Source organism: Talpa europaea (assembly GCF_964194135.1).
Source record: "Talpa europaea genome assembly, chromosome: 13".
In the NCBI taxonomy this organism is placed as follows: Eukaryota; Metazoa; Chordata; class Mammalia; order Eulipotyphla; family Talpidae; genus Talpa; species Talpa europaea.
The window spans coordinates 28,501,307-28,529,103 of NC_140080.1; the positions used below are offsets into that span (position 1 = coordinate 28,501,307).

The 27,797-nt window shown below is 55.4% G+C and overlaps 1 protein-coding gene across 1 annotated transcript; it reads left to right on the forward strand.

Moving 5' to 3' along the window:
- TCF7 (transcription factor 7) lies at positions 1-27,646 on the forward strand (the record flags this gene model as incomplete). Its single annotated transcript, XM_084252080.1, is given in 12 exon segments — positions 1-252; positions 449-515; positions 1,038-1,162; positions 21,098-21,209; positions 22,064-22,154; positions 23,979-24,098; positions 24,368-24,530; positions 24,638-24,745; positions 25,157-25,205; positions 25,971-26,043; positions 27,348-27,579; positions 27,581-27,646. Coding segments are annotated over 12 exon segments (1,458 nt in total).
- Positions 27,647-27,797: the final 151 nt, after the last annotated feature.

Consider the following 27,797-nt stretch of genomic DNA (forward strand, 5'->3'; position numbering starts at 1 on the left):
ATGCCTCAGCTGGACTCCGGCGGGGGCGGCGCGGGCGGCGGCGACGATCTCGGGGCGCCCGACGAGCTGCTGGCCTTCCAGGACGAGGGCGAGGAGCAGGACGACAAGAGCCGCGACAGCGCCGCGGGCCCCGAGCGCGACCTGGCCGAGCTCAAGTCGTCGCTCGTCAATGAGTCCGAGGGCGCGGCCGGCGGCGCGGGGGTCCCGGGGGCAGGCGCCGGGGCCCGCGGCGAGGCCGAGGTCGGGGCCGAGGTGAGCGCCGGCCCCCGCCCCGCTCCTCCCCGGCGGCCGCGGAGCGCGCCCGCCCCTGGATCTCGGTTTGCGCAGACCCTCCCCTCCCTCCCGCGGCCATCCCGGGGTCCCCACCTCTTAGAGTCCCCCCCGCCCCCGGACCCCGAGCCCCCGGCTGTCCCAGGGCCCCTCAAGACCCCTCTGGATCTCCCCGCAGGCTCTCGGGCGGGAACACACTTCGCAGAGACTTTTCCCGGACAAACTTCCAGAGTCTCTAGAGGATGGTGAGTTTCTGCACGGGCCGGACCCCTCCTCCCGCTAAGGCGCAGGCCACCGTGGGAGAGAGCCGGGCTGCGGAGAACCCGAGGGTGCGGAGGGGGTACCTCCCCCCAACTGCTGCTCAAGGAGGCGGTAAAACCGAGGGGGTGGGGGGAGTGGGGGCGGGTTTCCCGGCGCCGCTAGGCTCGAGTCACTTCCGGTGCCCTGACCTTTATAGGAGTAAACAGACCCCCACCATCTCCACCTCCCCTCCTGCCCAGGTGATTGACTAATCCCCTGTCTTGAGGAGAAAGCTGTTAGCCTAAGTTCCTCGGTCCTCCGGACTGGGGGGTCAAGCAGGGGCCGCCTAAGGGAGGTCTGGACTCGGAGTCCTGAGTCAAAACTTGCACTGCAGGCACCCCCAGCCCGTACCTTCTCAAGTCACGAACTTGAAGACTTCTTGGCAATTCTCAGGTTTTTCTCTGGAGCGCAGTCTTCAACCCGAGCCTCCTAGGCCGGGGATTCTGACCCAGCTGTGGTTTTTCCAGGCCTGAAGGCCCCGGAGTGCGCCAGCGGCATGTACAAAGACACCGTCTACTCCGCTTTCAATCTGCTCATGCACTACCCACCCCACTCGGGAGCAGGGCAGCACCCCCAGCCGCAGCCCCCTCTGGTAAGTGGCCCCAGCAGCCGAGCCTACCTCCTCCTGCCTGCTAACTTCTTGACCAGGTATGTGAGGCATGAGTAAGAAGCGAATTGTGCCCAGAACAGAATTGATCCTTGAGAACTCTTCTAGTTTCTTTTCCCATATACACCCAATGGGATCTGAACCAGAAGGAGGACTCTGCTGAAAGGAGGCCTGTCCTGGGTACTCTCCCTCCCCTCTAGCTTTTGGCTTTTGTCTTCCCAGCTTGCGCACAAGCAGGTGCAGGCTGGGTCCTGGTGCTGTGCAGTGCTAGGGTGGGGTCTGTCCAGGGAACATTTGCTCTCAATCCCCTCCTCCGCTGGGGAGGTGATGAGTGCAGTGTGGTCTGAGCTGTGAGCTTTGCACTCACTTTCTTCCACTGAGCCCCAGACCTCCCTGCTAGGAATGGGCAGAAAGCCCGTCGGCTTCAGATCTCCTGGTTGTGCAGGAGAAACATGCCCAACTCGTAGAGAGCATCAGCACCCTTGCCAGGGACCCTGAACACCATGTGTGGAAAGTGGGGTTTTGTGAAATTGGCTGGGTCTCAGATGCACGGCACCTGGGAGAAAGGCTTTGCAGAGGTGTTTCAGATCAATAGTGTGGGCAAGAAGCCTGTTTAATGAATTTGCAAGCTAAGTGTTGAAGTACCAGTGCTTTGAAAAGAGTTCATGATCATTCCCATGCTTTTCTGTCCATTGGTACAGATGACTTAAAGTGTGAAGAGCCTGTTCTGAGTGCTTTGGAGCAGTAAAACTGCACTTGAAGTGGGAAAATCAGATTAGTCTTGCAGACTTCCCTCAGTTGGCCCAAGTTGGGGGTGAGGTTAGAGCTCCCCATAGCACATGAAAGGTTTGGGGAGCTCTGGTGGGTGGGTGTTGGGTCCAAATGTAAACCCAGCACACAGTTGGGGGTCAGCAGGTGGGAGGCTCACATGGCTAGAGATGGGGGTCACTGGGAGGGAGGAGGGTGACTGCTGAGCTGTTTCAAATCAGGAGTGAGGAGGAGGGTTGGTTTTGAGAGTAGTTTCATGCTGAAGCTCGTGGGAGGTGAGAAGACAGAATGAAGTTTCTCTCCAGAAACTGGGATGTAGAACCTGGTAGATAGAGTCTGACTGTAGAAATGAGCTCCTTCCCCTTTGGACCCCCATTTCCTCATCTGTAAAGTGAGCCTGTGGTTGAGTCCCCTTTCTGCTTCGAGGTGGCTCTGTGAGGCTTTGTTTGCTTCCTTCTAAATCAATGATGAAGGGGGCTTGCTGCCACCCCATGCGGCCATTCTCTCCAGAGACCTCCCACTCTTTGTGAGCAGCTGCTTAACAAGTATGCTTTGGGGTTCCCTGCACCGTGTGAACCCATTGGCTGGGGCCACATTGACTTAACACAGCCATACCGCCAGCAGGTGAGGTGTTTGGATAAAGGGCTGGGGTCCCTGACGTGATTGACAGAAGGCCTAGGCCCAAGGATGGCCCTAGCAGGGCAGGCTCCATCCCGACCTCGTATGACTCCACAGCAGTGCTAGGGAAAGGCAGTGTTTTTGAGCTGCTCTCACAGTGTAGGCAAGTGGTGAGCGTGCTGGGGTGCGGGGGGCCTTGTTCTCTGTAAGGGTGTGGCGAGGGGACCATTTGGTGGTGTCCTTTAGCTCACATGGTGAGAGTAGGCAGCGGCTCTCTGCAGCAGGATTGGGGCAGGAGGGGCAGACACAACACCACTCACCAGTTTTATCAACTTCAGGATCTTAGGCTACCGAAGATGCATTGCTTGCTTTCTTTTTTTTTTTAATTGAGGTAACTTTGGTTTACGAAGATACAGTTCTCTGTGTCACACCCTTCCTATAGGGGCAAGTCACCCTCTTCCCCGCCCAGTGCAGGCTTTGCACTCATTTTCTGTGTCCTGACTGTGGCTGTGCCACACGGCTGGAGACAGGGACAGAGACAAGGGCCTCAGCTGGGCATGGAAGGTGTATGTGAAATAGAGGAGCCTCTTTTAAGCCACTTTGATAATTACCCATAGCAAGCAAGAGTAGCTGCTCGGGTTACTCGCAGAGTTGTGTGGACATTTAAAATATGATTGGGTTCTAAAAAGCAAAAGCAGTGCTTTGGGAGCACATTTATCATGGGATTCAAGGTCCATGTGTCTGGAATCAGAAAAGATACTCTTATAGTGGGTCGGGAGTCCCTTGCCGGGACCTTGAGGAAAAGCAGCCTTTGGAGATTTTTTTCGAAAGCTATGCTTTCCCGTGCCCATCTTCGGGGGACAGCTGACCTGCTGCCCGGCTCCTGCCATGGGCCTTGGAACATGCTCCCCTCACCCTTTGTCTCACCGTCTCTGAAAGAATCCAAGTGGTCAACAGTTGTGCAGAAGAGCTCAAAGCCCATCATTTGACCTCCCTAGAGTGGGAAAACACGCCGGGCATCCACCTGCCTGTGTGGGTAGAATGCCCACAAGGCTCCCATGTTGAATACCTCAAAATAGGCTGACTCGAATCTTGCCAGGAGCAATGAGCCAAGTGACCACCTCACAGCCTGCTCATGGGGCAAAAGGAGATAGTTTTTTTCCAAAAAAAAATATTGTTTCTTTTTGATTCTTGGCTTCTTGCAAACTATTTTGGGACTGGTAGAGCAGGTCAAAGTTTATTTCACGGCTGACATTTGTCAGCAGCTAGTGTGGACTTGTGGAGGGTTACTGGCCTAGACCATTAGCTACTGCTTGTGTTTGTTTTGTTTTCTCTTCTCTGTTCTGAGACCTGGGGGCAGTGATCCCGGGCCAGATTTTGAGGCAATTCAGGGATGAGTAGGGCTGCACTCCTCTGGGAAACTCAGATTCATGAAAGTGTGGGACTGACAGCCGGGTGCAAAATCTCATCTTGAAAAGGATAGATCACGTTGCTCTTGTGACACCTGCAATGGGCTCTGCTTGGAGCCTGTGGCCTGGAAGGCTACTGAGCCATTTGCCGTTTAGATGAACTGTCCAGAATGGGCAAGTCCATGAAGACAGGAAGCAGATGAATGGTTGCCAGGGGGAGAGAGAAGAGGGGAATGGGGAGTAATCATTAATGGGTGTGGATTTTTTTAGGGGGGTGATGAATATGTTCTGGAATTAGATAGCGGTGACAGTAACACCACCGTGTGACTAAACTAAGAGCCACTGAACTGTGGACTTTAAAATGGTGAATTTTATGGTATGGGAATTACCTCAATTAAAAAAAAAAAAAAAGAGAGAAAGCTGAGCCTTTTGGCTTTTGCAGGGACTTGGGCTGCTTCACTGGCCTGATGTTCACAGCCGGCCCGGTGCTCAGGCATGCCTCAACCCAGTAGGCCTGGATGCCAGTGGGGAGGTGTCCAGTTGAGATGGTGGACTCTTGCGTGGGCTTCTGGCCATCAGGCCCATGTTCCCTGACTCCCAGGTTTGAGGTCCAGGTGAGGGTTGTGGAAACCAGCGCTGAGGGAGCGGGAGGTAAGGGTGTAAGCAAGACTCAGAGGAAGGAAGTGCTGCTGACGCGTGGCCAGCCTGTCTGGGAGCTCTGCAGAAATGCATTTACCCAGCCCTGCACACCCCTTGGAGGGAAATGGACCTTGCTGGGGGGTGGGAAAGCGAGGGGGTTAGTGATGGCTGGTCACCAGCCCTGTTTGGATTGACACTTGTTAGGAGGGAGTCAGGCACCCAGACGGCTCAGAACCAGTGTCTACCTCTGGGAGTGCCTGGCTAAGCAGAGGAGACAGATGAATAGACACAAACCAGGCCCTGGCCGGAGGAGTGCTGTCACAACAGGCCCGGGTGGGGGAGTCCTGGGCAGAGCTGGCCTGGCTGGGCTGTGGAGGAGGCTCCAGTGAGCAGCTTCTTGGCGGTTCAGAGTTGTCTGACAGATGAAGACAAAGAAGGGATTAGCAGGCACGTGGGCTCCCCTTCAAGCACCCCAGATCTTCCACTTCTCCACTTTAGTCACCCTCCCTCACCCAGACAGCAGAAACAGCCTCCTCCAGGGTCCCCCTGCCTCCACCCTAACCCACAATCTGGGCACCACATAGTAGCCAAAGGGGTCCTTTAAAAACATAAATCAGATCACATCTCTGGCCTGATTAAGCCCTACAACGACTTCCCATTGCTCTTGAAGTAAAGTCCAAACCACTCACCACAGCCCAAGTGCCTGGGTGGCCGGCCCCTGCCGACTGCCCCTCCTCATCTGCACCATTCTTTCTCTCCCCGAGCAGCAGTCACCTCAGCGTCCTGAGGCGTTTTACAGCCATCAGATTCTTTCCCACCTCGGCACCTTGGTGTCCTTCCCTCAGCTTAGGAGCTTGGGATACTCTTCCCCGGATCCTCACACAGCTGCTACCTCCTCAGTCCTCATTCCCGGCCAAATTCAGATGTCACTTCCTCAGGGGGACTTCCCTGGCCTCCCCGTGGGATCCTCCCTCTTCCCTGGGACCCCATTTACCTCGCCTGCCTGGCAGCTCTGCAGGCCAAGGTAGTGGGCACTGCTTTATGATGCACTTGACATGCTTAAGCCAAAAACAGCCCTCTGTCAGAAGTATCTGGGCCTCCATTTCCTCATCTGCACAGTGGCAGCGGTGAGCTCTCCTGCCAGAGTTGGAGTGACGATCGGCGTCCGCGTGCCAGGGAAATGCCGGCATGGCCTGCACCCCAGAAGGGGAAGAGGGGTTTGTCCTTGATTGATCTCTTACTGTCCTGGCTCCTCTGGATAGTAAGGCCCATATCTCCACTTGGGTCACAGGGGCCTGGGGGGTTTGGGACCCCCTCATGTTCCTACCTCAACCAGGATTCCTAGGACCAGAATGGGAACCTATCACTCTATCCTGAGAATACTCCCCTACCACCCCAAAACTTACTTGGAATGTGTCCCATCCCAGCAATTTAGAAACGCTTTGTACAAGATAGGGGTGCCTAAGCTATTTTGTAAGGAAAAAAAGCAAAATGGCCCTCGTGGTCATTAGCCTCTGAACCATTCTCAGGCCTTTTCTCACGGGGCTACCCCTGCATACCTGTTCTTGTTCCCTGGTGTGGGGGGTACATTTTACAGCCCCCCCCACCTGATCCCACTGCAGCATCTCTGCTTGGCCTCCATGTTTGTGTATGGCCCGAATGCCTTCTCATTTGCTCGCAGGCTGCCTTCTTTAACAGTGGAACGGTGCTCTGTACCAATCACTCCTTAGTGTTCATCGTGATTGTTTTCCTGGAGCATAATATTCAAAGAGAATTATGTGGTCAGGAGGTAGGAAGAACCACAGCATTTTGCTTCCCTGTTGTCCTAGGTTTACCGCAGGCTCCTTTGAGTTCCTAAGCAGGGCCAGCGTGGAGTTTGCTCTCTTTTGTTGTTCTTTTTAATAATAAGTCCATGGTGGGCAGTGGAACTGGAAGGTTCTTCTGATTTGCGTTTTTTTTCCTGACTGGGAGGGCTGTATAACACTGGCTGTGGTATTTGGGGAATCTGTAGCCCTCCTCAGCTGCTCCCAGGGGGAGCCTGGGAGCTTTCTTTCTAAGTGGCTCCTTGCCTAGATGCCTCTCAGGGCCAGGCAAGCCCCATGAAGAAGGCCATCCCTGAGGATCCTACCCTACCCTGTCCCCAGGCACTGCACTATTAGGACCACCTGCCCACTGCTCTAGCTCAGCTGATTGGAAGGGCTCCCAGTGAACCCTCGATTGGTCACTGGGACCCAGATATTCTTCCAGGTTTTCACTGAACCAGCTTCCAAAGCCAGCACAGGAATATCCATGGAAGCTGTGCATACCTCCCTAGGTACCCCGAGATTGAGGTGTGAGTAGGGTTGAAGTGGGAGAGGCTTGGTGGTCCCCTCCCCTAGGTCTCCTGTAACCCCTCCCTCACCCCCTGCAGAAAGGGAGGCTCAACTGAGCTACAGGGTCACAGTTTCAAGTCACCTAGGAGCCAAGGTCAGGCTGGATTGGGGTGGGCATAGACTGCATGGAGGGGCAAAGGGCGCCACCACCTCCCTCAGCCTTCTCAGCAGCTGCGGTCCCGAAGCCATAGTCACTCACGCTCCCTCATACCCGGTGACGGGCTGCTTCCTGCTTCTGTGTACAAACAAGACTCCGTTGGAGGAAACAGGTGTTTTTATCAGGTCACAGGGCCCCCTCCCCCAACGGCACAGTGCCTGGAGCCTCCATAACTGCCCCCCCCCCTGCAGGGGGGCTGGGCAGGCCAGGTTAGGGGGGACTTGTTCAGAGCCCCACAGAGGAATGGAAGGGGAAGGCACTGAGTCTGGAAGATCCACCCTCCAGTACCAAGCATGCCAGTCCTTGGCTGAGTGGCCCTGGGTAAGTTATTTAACCCTTGTGGACCTCAGTTTCCTCATCTGAAAGTGAGGAGAATGAAGGCTCACACCTCTTGGGATTACTGTGGAATGGAATGAGCTAACGTATGTGAAATACCTGGCACATAGCAGGTGCTTCATGCGTGGGAATTGTCCACATTGTTGAAGGACTCTTGTGAAGGTCGCTGTGCCCAGTGGGTGGAAGACGCCTGAGGTGGAGCCTGGGCTAGAACCTGTGACGCTCTCCCTTCTTCAGTGCGCAGCCAGCTCTGCAGGGCAGTGCAAAGGGGACAGCTGTCGGCCCTCAGTCCTGCCTGTTGTATCTATCTAGAGACTCCTGGAACCTACAGCATTTAGTGAACCCCCCACGGCCCACCCCATATTTGGCCTCTGCCCTCCCAGAGCTCAGACTAGCAAGGCAAAGAGATTCCTGGGGACTCAGAGTCAGCTTCGAGGTTCCATGGAAATTGGATAAAGGGACACTGAGGAAGACGAGAAGCCAGTGGACGCGGGTAGGCTTCCTGACAGAGGAAGGTTCCAGCTAGCCCGGAGCCTCTGCAGGGGCAAGGACAAGACTGACTGGCCGGGGGGGTGGGGGGGGCAGCTTGCACAGAGGAGGAGAGAGGAATCAGCGTGTTCTTGGTCACTGGAGGAACCATCTGAAGCCCGGTTCATGAGGGGCATGGGATGAGGCTGGACAAGGCCTGGCACCGAGGGCCCAGCATGTGATCTCGGCACCCAGGCGGGCATTGGTTCTGGAGCCTGGGAGTGGCTGGTGGGCACATGCAGCGTGTTGGCAGCACAAAGGGCAGGGTGTGCCCATCGGCAGACGGTTTGAGTAGGACATGGAGGGCGAGGCTGGCAGCTGGGGTAGAGCGGGTGCCAGGAGGCAGGGGGTGCCTGGAGGAGTGCAAGCCGGGCCAAGGGAGGAGTGGGCTTTGGGTCCTGGTGACCTGAGGGTGCTGGCACGTGCCAGGCAAGAGTGCCTCCAAGGTGGAAGTTTTATTTCAAATTATTTCATCTGACTCCAGCGTCATGAGCCCAGGGTCTTGGCATTTTTTAGAGTGGCGGCGGGACTCCAGAGGTCAGGTCCCTCCGTCTGTTGGTGATTCAGCCAGGCTGTGGAGAGCACTTCTCATCAGCATTGGCTCTGGTAGGACTTGAAGAACCCAGTTCTGGGGAGGGTCTCTGAGAACCTAGAACATCGGTAGTTTCTTCAGGTGGCTTGCTGCCTAGGATGCCTGGGATTTGATCCAATACTCCTCTTTCCTTGAAAAGAAGGTGTGGCCCGCTTCAGCTTCTGCGTGCATGCACGCCCTGGTGGGTTTGTCCGGGTTAGACGTTTTCACCCCCTCTGGGCCTGCTAAAACATGGGCTTCCTCTTGGCCACATCCCCTGTTGGGTCGAGGTCCTCTCTCTCTCCTGGCCAGATTGGAGCCCTGGCTTGGGGTGGAGCCGAGATGGGCGTGAGTCTGGCCCTGCCCCTCTCCTGGGGGTGGCTACCATGCTAGCAGACAGCTTTAGAGCCCAGAGAAGACGGGGGACACAGCCTTCACACCCCTGTGGCTGACTCCACAGCCACAGCTCCCAGGAGAGTAGAGGAAGCAGACACTCCAGCACATTAGCTTCCCCCGCCCCTGCCATTAAAACAAGCAAGGCTCTTCTCCCCGGGCAGGAGAGTTGTCTGGACCCTACACTATCTGCTTCCAAATGACAAGATTGTGACTGAGATTACAGGCATGGATGGGCAGGAAATGGCCCCAGGGAATAGTGGCTTTGGGGGTTTGCCTGCCCTACCATATCTGGGCTGGTCTAGCCTAGTGAGTGGTAGCAAATCACTCTCCCAGAAAGCCCATGTTGCCCATGAGGGCAGGGAGTTGTGAGAGAAAAGAAGCTGGGGGACCAGGCCCACCTCCTCCCCCTCCTGCGTGCTGGACCTCCAGCAAATCTGTTAACTCCTCTAGGTCTCAGATTACTCCTCTGAAATGGGGGTGGGGATCCCTGGCCATGGAAGATTTCTGAGGTTTGGAGAATGTTGCCTGGAGAGGCTACTGCTCGGTGAGCAGCAGGTGGGGTTTTCTGGGCATTGCAAGGGCCACTCCAGGGCCAGCATCCTGCTCAGGCAGGAAGGGGTTGGGAGAGACGGACAGGTGACAAGAGTCCAGGCTGAGGTTATTCTGACTAACTCTGACCTGGCTCTGGTGGCAGCAGGCCCAGCCTCCCGGCCTGCTGGGCCGCCATCTGAAACGCATTACCAATGCTTTGTAAACTCCACATCATTCGGCCACATGAAAGCCTGGGATCTAAAAATAGCCACTCCCAGAGGACGCCCCGCATTGGTGGGGCTCAGCTGACCTCTGCACGCACACCCACCAGGCCACCTCCTTTGCCAGGGAGCCGGACTGGCAGGGCCGCACCCATCTACCCTCCTTGCGTGGGCAGCCACTGCCTGGGGCCACTTTATCTGGGGGCAGATCTCATGCAGCTAGTCAAACTTCAGGCCCCCGGCCTCCCCCAGGGCGGACTGTCTGGAGGAGCCAAGAGGAGGCAGCCGAGGGTGTGTTGGTGGCCCACGACCTTTCCCTCAGCCATGTCCAAGTCCGGAATGTCTGTGGGAGGCTCATTGGGAACGAGTGGAACCATTTCACAGACGACGACACTGGGCCCCTGTGGCAGGGGGACTTGGCCACTGTCAAGTGGTGGACAGGAGGGCTACTGGCTGATGTGCGGGTGTGAGAGGGCGGGGGCCTGCCTGAGACCCCTGGTGCCAGTGGCGAGCCTGCCCTAGCAGGAAGACAGGGCGGCAGAGGGCCTCTGGGCAGCTAGAATTGACTCTTTGCCCTGCTTTCTGTGGGTTCCTTCTCCCTATGGTCTCTATGACCAACAGCTAACCACTCTTTTCCCTAAAAATAAACATGCTTATGGGATTGGGGGAAGCTTTGTAGCTATCAAAGGAAATAATAGGGTGTTTAAGAAAATTACATTGCGTTTTAAATAACCAGCATGAAAGTCATTAAGTTTGAAGTTTCATTCAAATCAGATGCTCTGTGGCTGGCCTGGTGGCCCAGCAGCGGAGGGTGGGTGGGCCCTCGGGATGCTCAGAGCGCCCAGAGCTCTGCCGCAGCAGCAGCAGAGGCAGCAAGGGCTCTGCCGGTATGGTGGGGCCCAGGCAGGGCGGCCACTGAGTGTGCCGGGCTGCGGCAGCCACCCAGACCTTGCTGGTAGGCTTTGAAGCAGTATACAGCCCCGGGGAGCCGCCCAGCTGTGGTGGGCAACCCCATGGGTGGGGCTAGGAGGTGACGGTCGTCCACAGGGTGTGGGGACACACAAAGCTGGGCTTGTCGAAGCCCCATGGATTGATGGCCGTGGGGGTTTCAGGGATGGTGGTTTGGATCAAAAAGGGCTGAAGAGGATCTAGAAGGCCAGGGCCACATCTGTCCTCCTGACAGTTGGGCTCTCTGTGCCCGGCATAGGTCAGGACACACAGTAGGTGCTCGGCAAACCATCCTGGAAGGAATAACAAGACCACTATAGCAGGGCAGGGTCAGAGATTATCTCAAGTGCCAGGGGCTTTCAATCCCAATGTCAAGATCCTTAGAAGAAGCTGAGAAAGTAGGCATTATTATTGCTCTCATTTTATACATGGGGAAAACTGAGGTCAAGGGGTTAAGAATGTGCTAGTACCTGGCAGAGTCAGGATTTATTTTATCCCAAAGCCCATGCTCTCACCACTCTGCCCTTTTGCTGTAAAATGTGCAGAGATGGAGGCATTGCAGGCTGCAAAGTTAGGCATTACCCCACCCCTACTGGGTTCAGGAGCTGACCCCTGGATTCCGCTGGCCCCAAGGGAAGACTGTCCCTCCTGGGCATGACCTCACAGCTCTCGGCCAGGGGCTCCCTGGATGCCTGGCATGGGCAGGACTCCCAGAGCCAAAGGGTTCCGTTTTTTGGTTGGAGACAGGAACACAGCACTTCCAGAATAAATATTGCTGGGGAAAGTGTTTATAAATGACATCTGAGATTGAGCTGTCTATAGGTGGATTCATTCCTCTTTCTAGCTTTGGTCACAGTCCTGGTTTAGCTCAGCGCTTGCTGTCCAACCTTCCGGGCCAGACACCCACCTCTGTGCGGCCCAGGGTGGGCTACAGGGTTCCCTAGACCCTCGGTCCCTGGAAAGGGCTGGACTGAGGAATCTGTGGGCGCGCCTGGGCATCGGTGTGCCCCGAGCCCCTGCCATGGGGAAGTTGCTTGGGAACCAGAGCCGCCTGCCAGCTCCGCTGAGGTGCTGCCCTCTGCCATTCCCCAGTCCCTGGCTCTGGTCTTTGAAGGCCAGTCGGGAGTTCAGCAGTCTGGCCCGATAGCAATCAGGCAATAGTCCAAAGGAAACCGAGGACAAGTGGCCCTGGCCTGGCACAAAGGCTGGCCTTCCTGAAAAGCCTTGGACTAGCGACCTGCCTGCTTTCGTCGTTTTTTTCCTTTCATTTTAACTTAATTTAAAAAATATTAGTGGACATAAATATTAGTTCATGTGATCCTGACCGCAACCCTGAGCCATGGAGGGCATTTACACCCCGGCAGCTACCTGTGTTCCCTTGGCTCCGCATCGTTCTTCCTTAACACTTGGGCAACATATTCCACTTGTTTTTGAAAAATGTGTTTAATCGCTATAGCTGGGTCCCCTTGGCTCCCCCTGTCCCGTTGCTCCCCATACCTTGTCCCCTAGGAATTTGATCTTCTACCCTGTCCCCTGTGTTTTTTACTGTTACACCCAGGTGTGTATCTGTAGAGCTGTTTGGTGTGGTTTTGTGAACCTTCAAGCTCAGCCTCATTGGGGGCCTCTGCCTCACGAGGGCCCCTGTGGCAGTTGGGGTAGCCCTGCCCACCTTCCTCTGCTTACACTGGGTGCAAGGAGCTGGGGGGAGCACTCTGAGGCCTGACGCCTCCTGCACACTCACTCCTAGGCAGCACACATACCCTCCAAGATAAGCGCTGACAAGAGCCACCCCAGCAAATAGGGGGCTCGCCCCTTCCTCCTCCTCAAATGTGGAGAGGAGACCCAGACCAGCCTGTGGGAGGATGACTTCTCACATCTCCTTTAGTCATGCACAACTGAGGGCCACAGTCCCCTCCTAGGGGAACGAGTCAACGTGCCCCTCCCACTGGGCAAGCTTCAGAGCCATGCTGCTCCTCAGTTTTTTCCTAGAAAGATTCTTGGCAGGGTGTGGCTGGCAAAATCAGTGATTCCAGGTCCCTGGTGGGCTGGAGGTCTCAGTAAGGACATGGGAATGGGGTGGTTTGGGGCTGGGAGGTAGAATCTGGGAATCACTTGGCTCCTGGGCCTCACGTGTGTGGTCTTCACGCTGGCTCACTGCCTGTAAGGTTTGCTGCCGCTCCAGCAGGAACCCCAAGGGACTGGAATCAAATTCAGATCTGTCAGTGAGACCTTGGGCAAGTCCCATTTAACCTGGCTGGGCCTCCTTGCCTCGCCAGCAAAGCGCACACACATCGCAGTGGTGAGAAGCAAATCGCACCAGCAAATCGCAAATCGCACACATATCACAGAGTGGTGGGAAGACTTGGGATTCGGGAGTGGGATGGAGGGGAGGAAGCAGGACTCTGCAGGGTCTCTGACCCTGAGCATTCACTTGGGCCTTGATCAGTCTGAGGTATGCAGTCGGCTGTTACTAGAGGTGACTGCCATCTCTAAGTCTGTACTTCTGCTGTTTTCTTCCTGCCTGCCTTCTGACTGCTCCTAGGGGAATAAAACCTCTGAATTTATCAAATGCCTCCCTTTCTAGAGCCTTGTTTGCCAACTACTGCCAAAGACAGGCTGAGCTCGGAGGGTGAGTCCTTGCCTGTTCCTGGATGGCTGGGCACTGAGGCAGGGCTGGGGAATGCCCAGCGTCTGGGCTGCTGCAGAGTCCCTAGTGTGTCAGTAACATCAACTAGCAGCTCAGCTGCAGCAGCTCCCGGAAGCTTTTATTTTCCTCTGAAAACATCCTGTCCTGAGGGGCGTTCACCTCAAAGAGGAGGAAGGAAAACGCAAGTAAACGAATGCATAGAAACCACTGGAGGCCGGGGGCCAGGCCACTTAGCTCAGTGAGGTTCAGCTAACACTGAGGGTGCCTTGGGGCCGGCTTGGGCCCACAGCAGGCCTGTGGTTTGCCAGGGCTGCGTGCAGGGACTCGGGTCCTCACCTCTGCTGTGGCAAAGCCCTGTTATCTGATGTCGAGGCCAGGCAGCTGGTGGACGGGCCACACGCACCTGGCAGGGCTCTGTGCAACCATGGCAACGGCCCTGTACTAGCAGGTGGGACCCAAGCCTCCTGGTCCACGAGGGTGTGGCCCAGCCATCCCCCAGCCCTCCAGCCAGGCTGGCCACATCGCCACGGCTCCATGCTCTGTGGTGGGCGTCTGGCACAGGGTGTCCAGCTCACTGTGGGCGAGGAGCTTGCAGGTCCTTCTCTGGAGAGCACCGTGTCCTAAGCAGTGGGGCCCAGAGCGGGGGCTGGTGATAAAAGTGCACGAGCCCAGCTGGGTATGTCTGCAGAGGTGGGATCTGTGGGAGCCCACGTATTGAGCCCCGGTTGATATGCAGGTGACTCTCCTTGGAAAATTGGGCCACAGTGATGGAGGAGTTTATTCTCATGATCCCAGGTCTCAAGGAAGCTTCCCACTAAGCCAGTGGCCAGACTTCTCAGCACTTAAGCACCATTAGTGCTGGACAGTGGATCTGCAGTTTGAGACACATGTCTGGGGGAGTTGTGGGGCTGCCTAGTCAGTCCTGGACAGTGAGAAGAACCTGGAGGAAGTGATCAAGGCCAGTGGATGCTCAGGGAGAGGCTCTGGATGGGCCTGGCTGGTAGCTACAGGTCTGGCTCCTGGCAATTCAAGGAAAAGAAGTGAGAACCAGAGGGGACCTTTTGAGCAGGGCCTCTGTGTGGGGTTGTGCCGGGGAAGCTGGGCCAAGGGGCTAAACCCAGCCCACACTACACTCTCCAGGCAGTACGCCGTGGTGTGTGGGCCCAGGTCTGTTCACAGGAAGGGGCAGTGATTCTAATCAGCAGAAAGGTGCCACATAAACTAGTGGTAGTCACGGTGCTGATTATCATTCTGATTCCCACAGAATTGCAGGCGGGAAGGTATGGGACAGGAGGTGGCACAGGTCTCGGGATGCCGGGCAGGAAGTCCTGGACTCCAAGTAGTGGCCCCCACTCTTCCCAGCCTTCCAACCTGTGTGCTGCCATGTACCTAGCATGCTTTGCCCAGTGCTGCACATTCTACTTAAATACAGGCTCACTCTGGGCTCCATCTACCTACACAGCTAGAGACCCAACTTTGAGGCCTAGCTTTAGTTCTGTTAGTAGAGTGTGTGCCAGGCACAATCTCAGCCCTCAGGGAGGGCCTGAAGACGGTCGAGTGAACAGTGACTGTGCAGTAAGGTCTATGGCAGGGGACCCCGTCTCAGGCAGAGACTAGGGGGGAAATCTCATTTATGATGAAGCCTGAATCACGGTAAATTGGCCAAGCCCCTTGACCCAAGGGAGAGAGTTACCGGAGGGGGAAGAAAGTTACCTACAGCACTGGGAGTCGAGAGCCTTCGGGGGCTGGAACACAGAGGAGAGGGCACCACTGAAGACCCCTAGCATAGACCTGATGGGGGCTGTCATGGAGCTCCACTTCCCTCATGAGTAATATGGGAAGGATAATGCCTGCCCCAGATGTGCTATTTCCATATTTGGATTCACCCCTACGTACCTGGCGGACAGAACATTACTATCTAAGCAGCCTACCTTTCTGCCTCATCAGCCTGTACCCCAGGATCTTGAGGCTCCAGGTCTGGCTCTGCCACTTCTGTGGACCTGTCCCCAAAGGCTTCACCCCAGCTCCTGAACAGGCATCAGGAACAGCCCCCGGAAGCCAAGAGACTGAAGTGAGCTCCATGGCAGATGAATGGAGGGGGCCTGCTGGAGTCCTGGCACCAGGGATTCTAGAGGCCTTCAGGCAACAAGTCTTCATGAATGCTCTAAAGACAGACCTGGAGAGGCAGAGATGACAAGTCAATTCTGCCTTCCACGACCCTCAGGCTGATCTCTGCACCAAGGGGCATCTCTGCCTGCCTGCTGGTCACACCCCTTTCTAAGAAGTGACCCTTTGAGATCTGGCAAAGAAGAGTATGGAGAGTTGCAGGAGGGAGCGGGAAGGAGTGGAGAAGAGCTGTGCACCTGGGCAGGAGAGGGGCGGGGCTGTGTGGTGGTGAGCAGGGGAGATGTGGGCCAGGCTGATCACTATCACTGTCTCCTGATGCCAGCAGTCCTGGCAGGTGTGTGGGGGGGTGGGTGGGGGGGGCATGGTCAGAACTCCAATCCCAGGAGTCCCAGAACCTGCTGGACCATTTTTAGAGTCAGGGAAGGATTGACTTGGGTAACCCTAACCAGACTAGAGAAAAGGAGAGATTGGGGTTAGGACTGGGACTCCCTCCCCTGCTCCCCCTTGTTCCTCACAATAACCACAGGGCCTTTGTGTATAGCTGGAATCCCAGCCCTGCCACTCACTAGTGGTGTGATCTCGGGTGAGCTACATAACGCGTGTCTCGGTTTCCTAACGATCAAATGGGGATCACTGCACCTTTGATCACAGACTGTTTCAGGACTGCTTGAGTTAAAGTCTTGAAGGCGCTCAGAACTGTGCCACTCAACTATCAGTACCAGATGCTATTTTCTTGGCCTGAAACATTCTTTCTCCTGGCACATATGTGAGCTCCGTGAACACATCCTGACTGAACATGTCTGCCCACAGCAGTCACCGGAGAATCCTGGTGTGCGTGTGGTGGGTGGCACAGTCCCCTGCCACAGGGAGGCCTTGGGAGAGCCTGCTCAGGCCTCACATGCTCCTCCCACCCCCAGGCTTGAGGCCAGAGGAAGCAGAAACTTTCTTCGCTGGGAAAGTGTTGTGGGGTTCAAGCGTTTGGGGGTTTTCGGAGTCAACCGTCAGAGGCGAGGGAGTTTCTCTGCTGGTGGTGGCAAGGGCTCTCAGTGTGCACACCGCCTGTAAGCAGACCGCTGCGGTCTGCAGGGAAAATGCCGACTGTGTTTATTTTTCACCTGAGCCTGCAGGAAGTGAGGGGCGGGGGGTGAAGGGGGAAGGTAGGGGCAGCCCAGCCAGGCCCAAGCTTGACTTCAGAGCAGAGAAGACCTCAGGGGTCCCCCCCCTTATATATTCTGCCCAACCCTGCCCTTGGGCCTCTTCCTGGCTCCAGCCTGCTCAACAAGAGGAGGGCATGCTGTAGCACCAGAGGGAGAGATTTCTAGCCATGGGTTGTGGAAACTAACCCAGAAGGATGAGGACCTCCTTGGGGACAACAGGTTTTGTGTTGGCACAGGCAAGAACAGGAGGAGCAGTGCTGGACTGCAGTGGACCTTACTTCCAGTCCAGGGGTCTCAGAGTCCTGGACCCGTGCTGGAGTGCTGCAACCTCTGGTGGGGCTGGGGGTTGCGCTGCAGGCATGGGCAAAGGCCAGGGGACCTGGACTGTCATGACCAGGGAGTTTGACTACTGTTGAGTTTATCATTCGTATGTAAAAGTCCACCATGCCGGGAACACTTACTCAGCTCTGTGCTCGACGCTCTTCCCTCAGAGGTGAGATATGAGGTGGTTCTGTGGAGTTGCTCAGAGCCTGGTGGGAACAATCAACCCAGACCCGCTTCCTTCCCTTGGAGGCTGGCCACAGTCCCCATCAGGGGGAGGAGAGGAGGGGAGCTGCAGTCACTGGGCTCCCCATATGCGCGCCAGGCCCCAGGCAACCCCACCCTGTTGTCTGGGCAGCCTGGCCCTGGGACAGCCTTGTGCTGAGGCCATGGAGCGGGACGTTCCACTGGCTGAGGGGAGCATGGGCCACCAGACCCTGTGCCAGACAGTTCCCCCTGGCATGGAGAAGGCTGGGGAGTGAGGCTGAGAGACAGCTTGAATGAATGTGGGAAGGACTGGCCAGGCCCTCAGTGCCCTGCCCTGGCCAGCCCAGGGCCTCCAGCTGCTGGCAGGCTCTCTGCCCCAGCCAGCATCGCTCCTGTGGTTTGGCTGCAGATTCCTGTTTAATGAGGCTCTTCCCCAGTTCTCAGGGAAGGCTGATAGACAGGAAGAGTCCTCTGCCCACCATGCAACACCCCTCCCCCGACACACACATTCTCTTCAAGCCCCCCCACCCCCCATTACACACATACATACAAGCCAGTGGCTGGAGGCTGGATTGGATTCTGAGGTTTCCTAGGCCTAGTCTGAGCTGTGCTGCAACCTGGGACTTATCCTACATGGCCAGGGGACGGTGGTTTACTGGAAAACCTGCTTTGAGGTCATCTTCTCCCTACCTATCAGGAAAAAGAGGCCCAAGAAGTTTCTAGCCTTCATAGGTCCTTTGCTCCTGAACCCCAAAATTCTAGGATAAAGCAGGATTTGTGCATATGTGACCAATGGCATAGTGAGGGCTGATAGTCTCATCCTTATTTTACAAGAGACATACTGGCCAGGATCCTACAGTGAAAGGCCAGCAAGGGCACTTTTAGAAGAAAGTATCACTACAGTAAGTGGAGCAGGATGGTGAAGGCTGAAGTCTGGACACGGTGAGCCAGGCGATAGCAGGGTCATATGCTGGTAAGGGTGTGGGGGCCTGATCTCGCAGAGCTCAGTTGGTAGACTTGGGTTGGAGACTAGGTAGAGGAGCGATGTGAACCGCTCTGTGTGGTGGCAGGATAGTGGCTGGCTGCAGTCATGCAGGTGAGATATGGAGGTGTTTGGGCGTTTTAGACAGAGACAATAGGTGTTTGGGGGTGGGACACGGGGAGAAAAGAAAAAGTGGTGGATTCTAGATATATTTTAAAAGTACAGCCATTAAACTGGCTGACAAACTGGATGAGAGAAAAAAGGAGTCAAGGAATAATTCAAGATATTTACTGGAAGAGGAGTCGCCATCAACGATGGAAGCCAGCATTTGGGGTAGGAAGTCAAAGGCTGATTTGGACACATTAAGCGTGGGCAGCATCCGAGGTCTCCAAGTTGAGTCGTTGCGTGGACATCTGGAGAGTGAAGTTCTGACATGTGGGCTGGAGATAAATATGTGGACCATCAGATGAATACGTTTAAGCTGTAAGCCTAGAGGAGTGAGAGTAGATAGTTGAGAGGCAACCTCAGGTCAGGTTAGGAAGAGGAGCCAGAAATGAGCCTAAGAAGTGGCCAGAGGAAAATCAGACAATTGTGGCATTCTGGAAGCCAAGTGAAGAAGCATTTCGCGGAGGAGGGAGAAATCAGTTGTGTCTCATGTGGGCAAGAGGTCAGGTAAGACGACGACTGAGAATGGACCACTGGGTTGAGGCACATGGAAATCATTAGGGACCCTGACGTCATCTGGGCAGGAGACTGGCGAGACTGGAGAATGGTGGCTGAGAACCACAGGCAGTGAGTTGGAGGGGGGGGCGCCTCTACTGAGGTTTACTCGAAGGAGAGTGTGAGACATGGTGTGGGAGCTGGGGGACAACTGACTGATGGGCGATATGGCCATTTGTTGATAACAGGCATGAGGTGGATTTTGCAAGGTGCTTGGCAAGTGCCGGGCTCATGACAGGTACTCTGTACAGAAGATTTCGTGTGCGCCCACGTGTGCCACAGCTGGCTCATACCTCTCTTGCCAGCCCTCCTAGTGCTCTCCCACAATCCCAACTACGGTGATTGTGTCTGGGATCAGTGCTGGGGTGAAAAGAAAGCCTGAAAGCAGCCGAGACTCCCCCAGCTTGCCCAGGTAGCCTGGTTTTGAGGCAGCAACAGGGAGTCATGACACCCAAAATGTGGGGACATGGCTCCATCATCACCCCCCTTCCCGCCCCAGGTGATGCTGCCAGTTTGGGTGCCATACATGCCCGCCCATCCAGGCAAACCCTCAATGGCATCATCAGGACCCAGTGTGAGGTCCAGCACCAGAGGAAGGACTGTAGCATTTTCTCCTTGCCTGTGAAGGTTCTTCAGGGTGGATGAGGGGCTTTCTACATGCCTCTTCATTACCTGACATCTGAATGGTTGAGCTGTTTGGTGTTGTCTGACTCAATCACCTTCAAGTAGCTGAGGAAAAAAAACTAGCGCTCAGATATTGTAAGGTCTTGAAGAGGAGCTGAACATGGTGGGCCCAAGTCTTCCTCCAGCTCACAGTAGGAGCCCTCCTCGGGGCTGATAGAAGATTTTCTGTCCTGCCCCAGAAGGGGGTCAAATCAGGTGGGACATCAGGCTCAGGATGGGGCTATAGTCCCAAATTCATGCCAACCTGGAAGGACCCACCACCATGGGGACATCAGGCTAACCACCTGATAACAGAAGGAAGCCTGCTTAGCTCTGTGCATGGCTTCTCTTGCTGGCGACGAAGAGCAGCAGACTGACAGGAGTGTTAGCACCCTCCCAGTTCAGAGGATGGGAGCAGCTGTTATCCAGCCTCAAGCTCCCCTGACAGCAGAAATGTGGGGGAAGATGGTGGCCAGGGCTGTTGCTGGAAGGTATGGGCACCTGTCCTCAAGCCTTAGCTACAGTGTGGCTCATACCTAGCCTTCCCTTCATCAGCCAGCGCCAAGGGTCCATTTCAGGCCTCCTTCCCATAAGTTACCCTAAACCAGTGATGAGGGACCAGAACCCCATTCATTATACAAGAGAAAACTGAAGCCCCGAGATGTGAAGGAGGCTAATTCACCATTAGGAAATTTTACCCATAAGGCAGGAGCTGGACCTAACCCTCTCATTACCATGTCATTTTTCTGCACACACACGGGTCAGCAGTCAGTCTCTGCGTTCCAAGCCAGCAGCATTCCTGCAAATGGACTTTTCTGAGTGAGAACCTGGGCCAAAGTTGTAGATGATTCTCCAGGGCCCATCCTGCCCAGGACACTGGGCACATGCAGAGCTGGGTCCTGGGCTTGAGCAGCAACTCCCGGTGGCTGGGTTGCAATGGAGAGCCCCCTTCCCTGCCTGCCGGAGTCACCTCATGACAGATCCATGTGATCTGTGTGAAAAGTAAGAGTCCTGTGGCGTTGAGGAAACAGGAAGTACAGAGGCCAGACAGGTTGGCCCTACCCTGTCCCACCTCCCAAGTTAGAGGGCTAGGGGGCCCTTTCCTGTGTTAACAAATTCTGTTAAGGCTGAGAAAGGACAGAGGATCTGACTCAGGACCCCTAGTCTGGGGGTTGGAAGAGGCAGGAAAGCGCCAGATGGTCCTGGTGTCCTCAGGCCATGATGCCCTGCTATTGTGGCTAAAGGCTGTGAGTAGCCCCCCAGAAACGGGGATCTGAGACCAGAAGGCCAGGAAGAATTTCCTGGACAGGGAAGATGTACCTCCTGGGATTGTGTGCAGAAAGAGGGTCTAGAAGGTGGGACTACTTGGGTAAAGTTGGGGTGGCATGGGGATAGCTTGGTGGGCAGTCGGGCAGGGCTACTAGACACCGAGGGCTAGAATGGTTCCTCCTCCCAAAGCCTGTAGTTTTGATTCACCTCAACTTTTGTTCTATACGTTACCTGTACACAACTAATTGGGGCTCAGCCTATACTATTCCCCTATTCCTATGCCTCCTCCCTTGGATCTCCCCATATTCACCCCTACTTCTTCTCATTTTTCAGCACAACAAGGCCAGTCAACCCGCTCACGGCGTCCCACAACTCTCTCCTCTCTATGAACATTTCAGCAGCCCACACCCCACAGCTGCACCAGCTGACATCAGTCAAAAGCAAGGTAGGGACCAGGATGAGGTGGTAAGAGACCTGGAGTTCGGTGGCCAAGTACCCAGCTTCTCATACCTCATGGCTGTCCGTCTGAAAACTGGGAATCTGAGGTTGTACAAACCCTGGGCCCAAAGAAAATGCCAGAAAGATGAATTGGGGACCTGATAATACCAGAGGGTTGGGGGAGGTGATGCCAGGTCAAAATTTGAAGGCTTTATATTGCAGTAGGAGCGTAACCTGAATGCTGCCACAGTGCCAGTAGGACAGTAGGCATAGAGCAAAGCTGATAACTATAAAGCTCCTAGCCTTTCCCTCCCCCAGTGAGAAAATGGAAAGTGGTGGTTGTGATGGCTGATTCACCTCAGCCCCAGGCAAAGTCATTCTGAAAACAGCCATTGTTGGCTGTGGGAAACCTGCTGACTCAACCCTGGGGGAGCAGAGGGGGGAGAATGGAGCCCAGTCTCCCCACACCAGGTTCCCCTAGATCAGGGGCCCGCCTCTTGCCCAGAAAGCCAGGTCAAAGCCCCCAGTAGGGAGCCCCAATTGCAGACCAGCAGAGAAGGGTGTGGCAAGGCCTAGCATCCCACTCCTGAGTGACTCCCAACTCTGCCACCAGCCAGTCAGTGTGCAAGTCACGCAATCCTTCTGCCTAAGTTCCTGGCCTGTAAAAGGGGGTACTGTTACATAGGGGGGATAGTCCTGAACAAACCAATTTATCTGGTCCTCTAGGAAATGGGGGTGGTGGTAGGGGAATGGCATTTAGAGGTTCTCCCCTTCCCCCCACAAAAGTGGCTTTAAACTAAAATAACTAGCTGAAGGGCTCCAGGTCAGGCTAGCTCACTGACTTGGCCCTCCCCACTGCAGGAGTTCACAGGCCCCTGCAGACCCCTGACCTCTCTGGCTTCTACTCTCTGACCTCAAGCAGCATGGGACAGCTTCCCCACACTGTGAGCTGGTGAGTGTGGGTCCTGTGGGAAAAGGGTGATGTGTGCTGGTCAGACCCCTACTATCCTATCCATCCTTCTGTGCCGAGCACCTTGCTGCCAGCTCCGAGGTTTGAGGTGCTGGCTAGCAGTACTATCCATTCCCCAGGTAACCTGACATACTCCCTTTGGGGAGGTGGGAGACCGGTTCCTGGTCCCAGCCCTGTTGTATTTAAACTCAGAGTCTAAGATAAATTTAGTGGGGGACTCTTGGCTGCTCAGGACCTGTGAGTATGTGAGGAAGAAGAGGCAGGCCTGAGTAGGCAGGTGACAGCAGGAATTGCTACAAGAGAGGCTGCTGCTTCTCAGCTCCTTGATAGGAAACTGAACTAGTTCCCAGGAGAAAGCTGCCACCAGCACCCCTTAAACACCAATTCAAGACTAGAGGAAAAAGGTGAAGCACAGGTTGCCCTCTGGTGGCAGATGCTTGAAACGTACACTGGAGTCCTCAAAGCCGAGACCTGTAGCATCACAGTATGGGTCAAACCAGAGCAAGGTGGGGAAGTCCTTGCCCACATCTGGCCAGTAGCCGGACTGCTAACAGCTGTCTCTCCCAACCACAGGCCCAGCCCTCCTCTCTACCCCCTGTCCCCTTCCTGCGGATATAGACAGCACTTCCCTGCCCCCACAGCAGCCCCTGGCACCCCTTACCCCAGGTGAGTCCCTTACCCTGCAGCCCTGCAGCCAGGCTCCCGCTTCCTGTTGCCCAGGCTTCAGTGCCCACACGAAGCCATGCCCAGGCCAGTGCTTGCCCTGTGTTAGTCGTCTGTCCAGCCGTCCGTCTGTCAATCTGCAGCCCCTTGCTGCCCTGTGCCTGAGAACAAGAACTGCGCCCAGGCCACTGTGTGCAGCAGAGCAGCACAGAGCAGCCAGGAACAGTGCATACACACACACGTGCCTGTGCCCTGCCTCTGCATGGGTGAGTCAGCTGGTATGTGCACTCACCTCTGCATCCCTGCTGAGGGAAGGGCGGGTCAGGAGGATGCTCCTGGGCTATGTCCGAGGCTACTTACATTTTTTCTCCAACCTCTTGCCTTCCACCCTCTGGCTGCTTGCTCAGGGACCCCTACATCTATGCCAGCAGCAAGAGGCAATGTACAAATCATAGAACTGCACGTAAGGTAGGAGTTACAGCCCTTCACTTAACTCACACCCTCAGTGACAGTATGGAACAGGCCGTTCAGCAGCCATTTCCAGCCCTACTGGAGCACAGTCCAGGGAGGAAAACACACGCAGCAGAGTTCAGTCAGCTCTCTGGGGGTGGGGAAGAACCAAGGAGACCCCAGCCAGGTCTGTCAGTGGAAAGTGACAGCCAACAGGGGTAAAGGGGCGGCAGCAGGGATGTCATGGCAGCTGCACTCCTGATCTGCGAGTAGCCAGGTAGCACCCAGTCTTCAGTCTACAGGCAGTGGAGGAATTGTAGGAGTGGCCAGGAACCATCAGGTGTTTTTAAAAAAGGCCACTGTGTAGGATGGAAAGGCTTAGAGGGGCAGAGTGAGAAAGCCTCAGAGCAGCCAGAGGCCATTGATGCTGAACTGATACAGGTAGGAGACGAGGAGTCAGGTTCACTAGCCATTTAGGGTATTACCAACTACCTGGGCGGCATGTACATTTTTGCAATGTGTCTGTGTAATGCGTGGGGAGCAGGTATTTGTATCTGTGTGTACTGTGTGCAGGACAGTGGCAGTGAGGTGTCTGTTCCTAGCTGTCCTCGTGTGCCATGTAGGGGCCTCCATGTGTCCAGAGGTCTGACCAGTACATACCTGCCTCAGTGTTAACTCTTCTCCTGCCTCTAGGTTCACCCACCCATCCCTGATGCTAGGCTCCGGCGTACCCGGTCACCCGGCAGCCATTCCCCACCCGGCCATCGTGCCCCCCTCAGGGAAGCAAGAGCTGCAGCCCTATGATCGCAGCCTGTAAGTGAAAAGGCAACTGGGGAATGGGGTAGAAGTTCCCATCTATTATCAGCCAGGATTCATATTCTTCCTGCCAGGCCCAAGGCTTGTTGCCTTGAAGCTCCAGAACTGCCAGAGGTCGCCTCTGGTCAAGCCATCTTGTATAACTCTCTCACTGACCACTGCTTCTTGCACACTAGAGGGTGGTAGCATTAAGTAGACACTGGAGTGGGGGTGGGGGGTGGCGGTGGCACGGGGAGTTCCCAAGTGATCTGGACCTGTGCCCTCAGGAAGACACAGGGAGAGTCCAAGGCAGAAAAGGAAGCCAAGAAGCCAACTATCAAGAAGCCACTCAATGCTTTCATGCTGTACATGAAGGAGATGAGAGCCAAGGTCATTGCAGAGTGCACGCTCAAGGAGAGTGCTGCCATCAACCAGATCCTGGGCCGCAGGGTATGACGATGGGCTGGTGGGCATCAGAGGTGGCCTCTGACCACCTTTCATCTTGATATAGGCTGCTGACTAATACCACTCACCTGTGTCGCTCTCCCCCCCTGCAGTGGCACGCGCTGTCACGGGAAGAACAGGCCAAGTACTATGAGCTGGCACGAAAGGAGAGGCAGTTACACATGCAGCTATATCCAGGCTGGTCGGCGCGGGACAACTATGTGAGTAGTGACACACAGCAGGGGTAGGTAGGGTAACCTTCAAAGAAGCCATGCCCAGACAGGCCAGTCCCGGCGGGGAAAGCACAGTGAGGACAGGTGGAGGGTGCAAGGCGTCCCCTGGCTAGCTCGTTAGAGGACGAGGGGAGCTGCCCCTAAAAACAGGCCCACCGAGGGTACATTCCCCCACACGACTACTGCCCTGTACTTGATTGGGCCACATGGGCAGAAGGGGAGGAAGGAGGAGCCCCTCCCTGCCCCATGGTCATCTAGCAAGAGTTGCAATCAAGAAACACTGAGGGCCCCCAGGTAGAAATGGACTTCAGGCCCAGAATCCCAGCAGCAGCCAGGCTAGGCAGCAGGTTCTGTCCCAGTCACTCACTGGGCTTACAGCAGCAACTTTATTCCCTGCAGGGGAAGAAGAAGAGGCGGTCAAGAGAAAAGCACCAAGAATCCAACACAGGTGAGGCATTCCCTCAGCAGCAGTGGGGGCCCCGTTCCAGGCCCCCATTTTATCAGCAGCCCTACTTGGGTCCAGAGGGTGAGGCAGGTATCAGTCAGAGACCTTCAGGACCTGCCCTTAGCCGTCTGGGGGCAAGACCTGTATGTCAAGCTCTACACCAAGCTCTATGTCCCAGGAAAACCAGCGGAAGCCAATTCATGTCGCATACAGGGAAGCGAGAGGCTAGAACTGGGGCTGGGCAGTCCTTAGCCCTTTCTCTGAGGTTGAAGAATGGGTCTTTCTTTCCATATGTAAAAGTGCTTAAGAGACTTAAGCTCCAGCCTGAGCTACAGGATAGGGGGTCAGGCAGACTGGGGCACTGACAATAATGAAAACCTGGTTAAATGGGCAGGTAGTCGGAGAAGGGCTATAAAGTCCTAAGACAGAGAGACCGGATCTCATAGGCCTTGCTGGGCTTTTGCTCCCACAAGCCACAGAGAGGAGCCAGCCTGACAGGGTCTCTTCCTTCTCAACCCACCATTTCTTTTCACTGCTTCTAATGCCCAGGTGGGTCCCCACCTTTCCTGATATCTTGGCTTTGGGCTATAGGGTTCCCACTGGGGCTGGCTGTGCCATGGAGAGGCCTACACTGCCTGTGGGGGCTATGGGGTGTCTATGACTGGCTAACAATGATGTTACCTCTTCTTTCTGGGCCCCGCTCTGCCCTGCCGCCTGCCTGCTCTCGCCCTCTGCCCTGCTCTGCCCCTCTGGCATGGCTGTGAGCAGACCCTGGCTCGCCTAAGAAATGCCGTGCTCGCTTTGGCCTCAACCAGCAGACGGATTGGTGTGGTCCGTGCAGGTGGGTTTGTCCCCACCACCATCCTCCCTTTGCTTCAAGCTGCTTCCCTGACTCTGCACACATTCTGCTAGACCTGTAGCCCTCTTTTGCCCTCCCCGCCCAGCTTCCAATCAAACCCATAGACTGGGGAGTCCCTTCCTTCTAAGAATGGGAGCGAACACAGAATACAGCTTCTGGGGAAAATCACTTAGGTCTAAGTAGAAGAATAATACAGGAGGAGGGAGAGAATGTTTTAGAAGGGCAGGAAAGGCAGACTCCAGTTACACCTCTGGCTCCTGGTGCCTTAGGTCTCCCAGTAATGGCAGTCTGGTGCTAACACCAACAAATCACACATACACCATTCAAGTAGCCCGATCCGTTCTCAGGCCTCAATGTAATCATAGCCTGCCAGCTCCCTCACTTCAAGTGGGGATCCCTGCCTCTACCATTCAAGGTAACTAGAAAACCTAAATAACCTGATTGCAGAGTCACCCTGTGACTCATCATATCTTGTTTGTACTGAGACCAGAGGGCTGGTGGGTAAGTAGGGCAGAGCAGGGATACCCCGAGCTGTCCTAGCCAGAGAGCCATATAGAACCTGTGGCACTAAACCTGTGTTTCTCTATACAACAAATATTTGTGTTTGGGTGAAGAAGGTGTAAGTACCAAGTGGCTAAAGTTGCTTAGTTTAGGTTTAGGCCAAATCCTGGTGAAAATGAGGCTACTTTCAGGCAGCAGTTCACTGACTCTCGGGAATACTTGGCCCCTCAGAATGCCCACTATGCTCCCTGTCAGAGGATAAAGGGGGATGGGGATGGGGAGGGGGCAATGTGTGTGCCTGTCCATGATAGGTGGCAACCCTGTCCTCAAAGGAGTTCTTAGTCCATCCATTCCCTGCTACTCCGAGACAAACTGAACTATGAGGTGTCTGTCAAGAGTGGGTAAGCACTGGGATTGCTCAGCCCAAGAAGCTACAAGCATTGCAGCCGCTTGCCTGAAGGCAGGTGTGAGCCCACACAAGTACACGTGAAGCAGAGGCTCAGTGGTACAGGCGGGGAGATGGTGCCCCTGGAAAACAGCCCCAAGGACCTAATGACATAAAGCTCCTGTGCCACCTTGTGGTTGTCGCGGGAACTGCACCTGTCCCAGGTCTAAGCCAGGCCCAACAGAGTTGTAGTGCTGGTTCAGATCTGAAGACACAGGCACATCACCCAAGTGATGGGAGAGGGGACAACTAGGCCGGTGCAAGAACAGCATTTTTTGGTTGTGGTGTATGACTATGAATTCACCCTCTGTTTACAGATAACTCTCTTCACTATTCCTAGGAGGAAAAAGAAATGCATTCGGTACTTACCCGGAGAAGGCCGCTGCCCCAGCCCCGTTCCTTCCGATGACAGTGCTCTAGGCTGCCCAGGGTCCCCAGCCCCCCGGGACTCACCCTCATACCTCCTGCTGCCCCGCTTCCCCACAGAACTGCTTGCTAGCCCTGCGGAGCCAGCGCCTACATCACCGAGTCTCTCGGCCACTCTCAGCCTCCCAGCCCCCTGGGCCCCCATAGGCCCCCAGCAGCGCCCTGCAGAGTATACAGGTACAGAAACAGGAATCTCAGAGACAGGAGGCCTAGCGTGCACAGGACATGTGGTCTCCTCCGGGGGGCCGCCCTCTGAGAGGAGGCGACAGAGTCCCAAAGCACGTGGCAACCGGCCAGTGGCCCTGCTAATTCCCTCTCAAGGTCCAGGCTCCAGAGATTTCAAAGCCTGCACAACTTCTGCCTG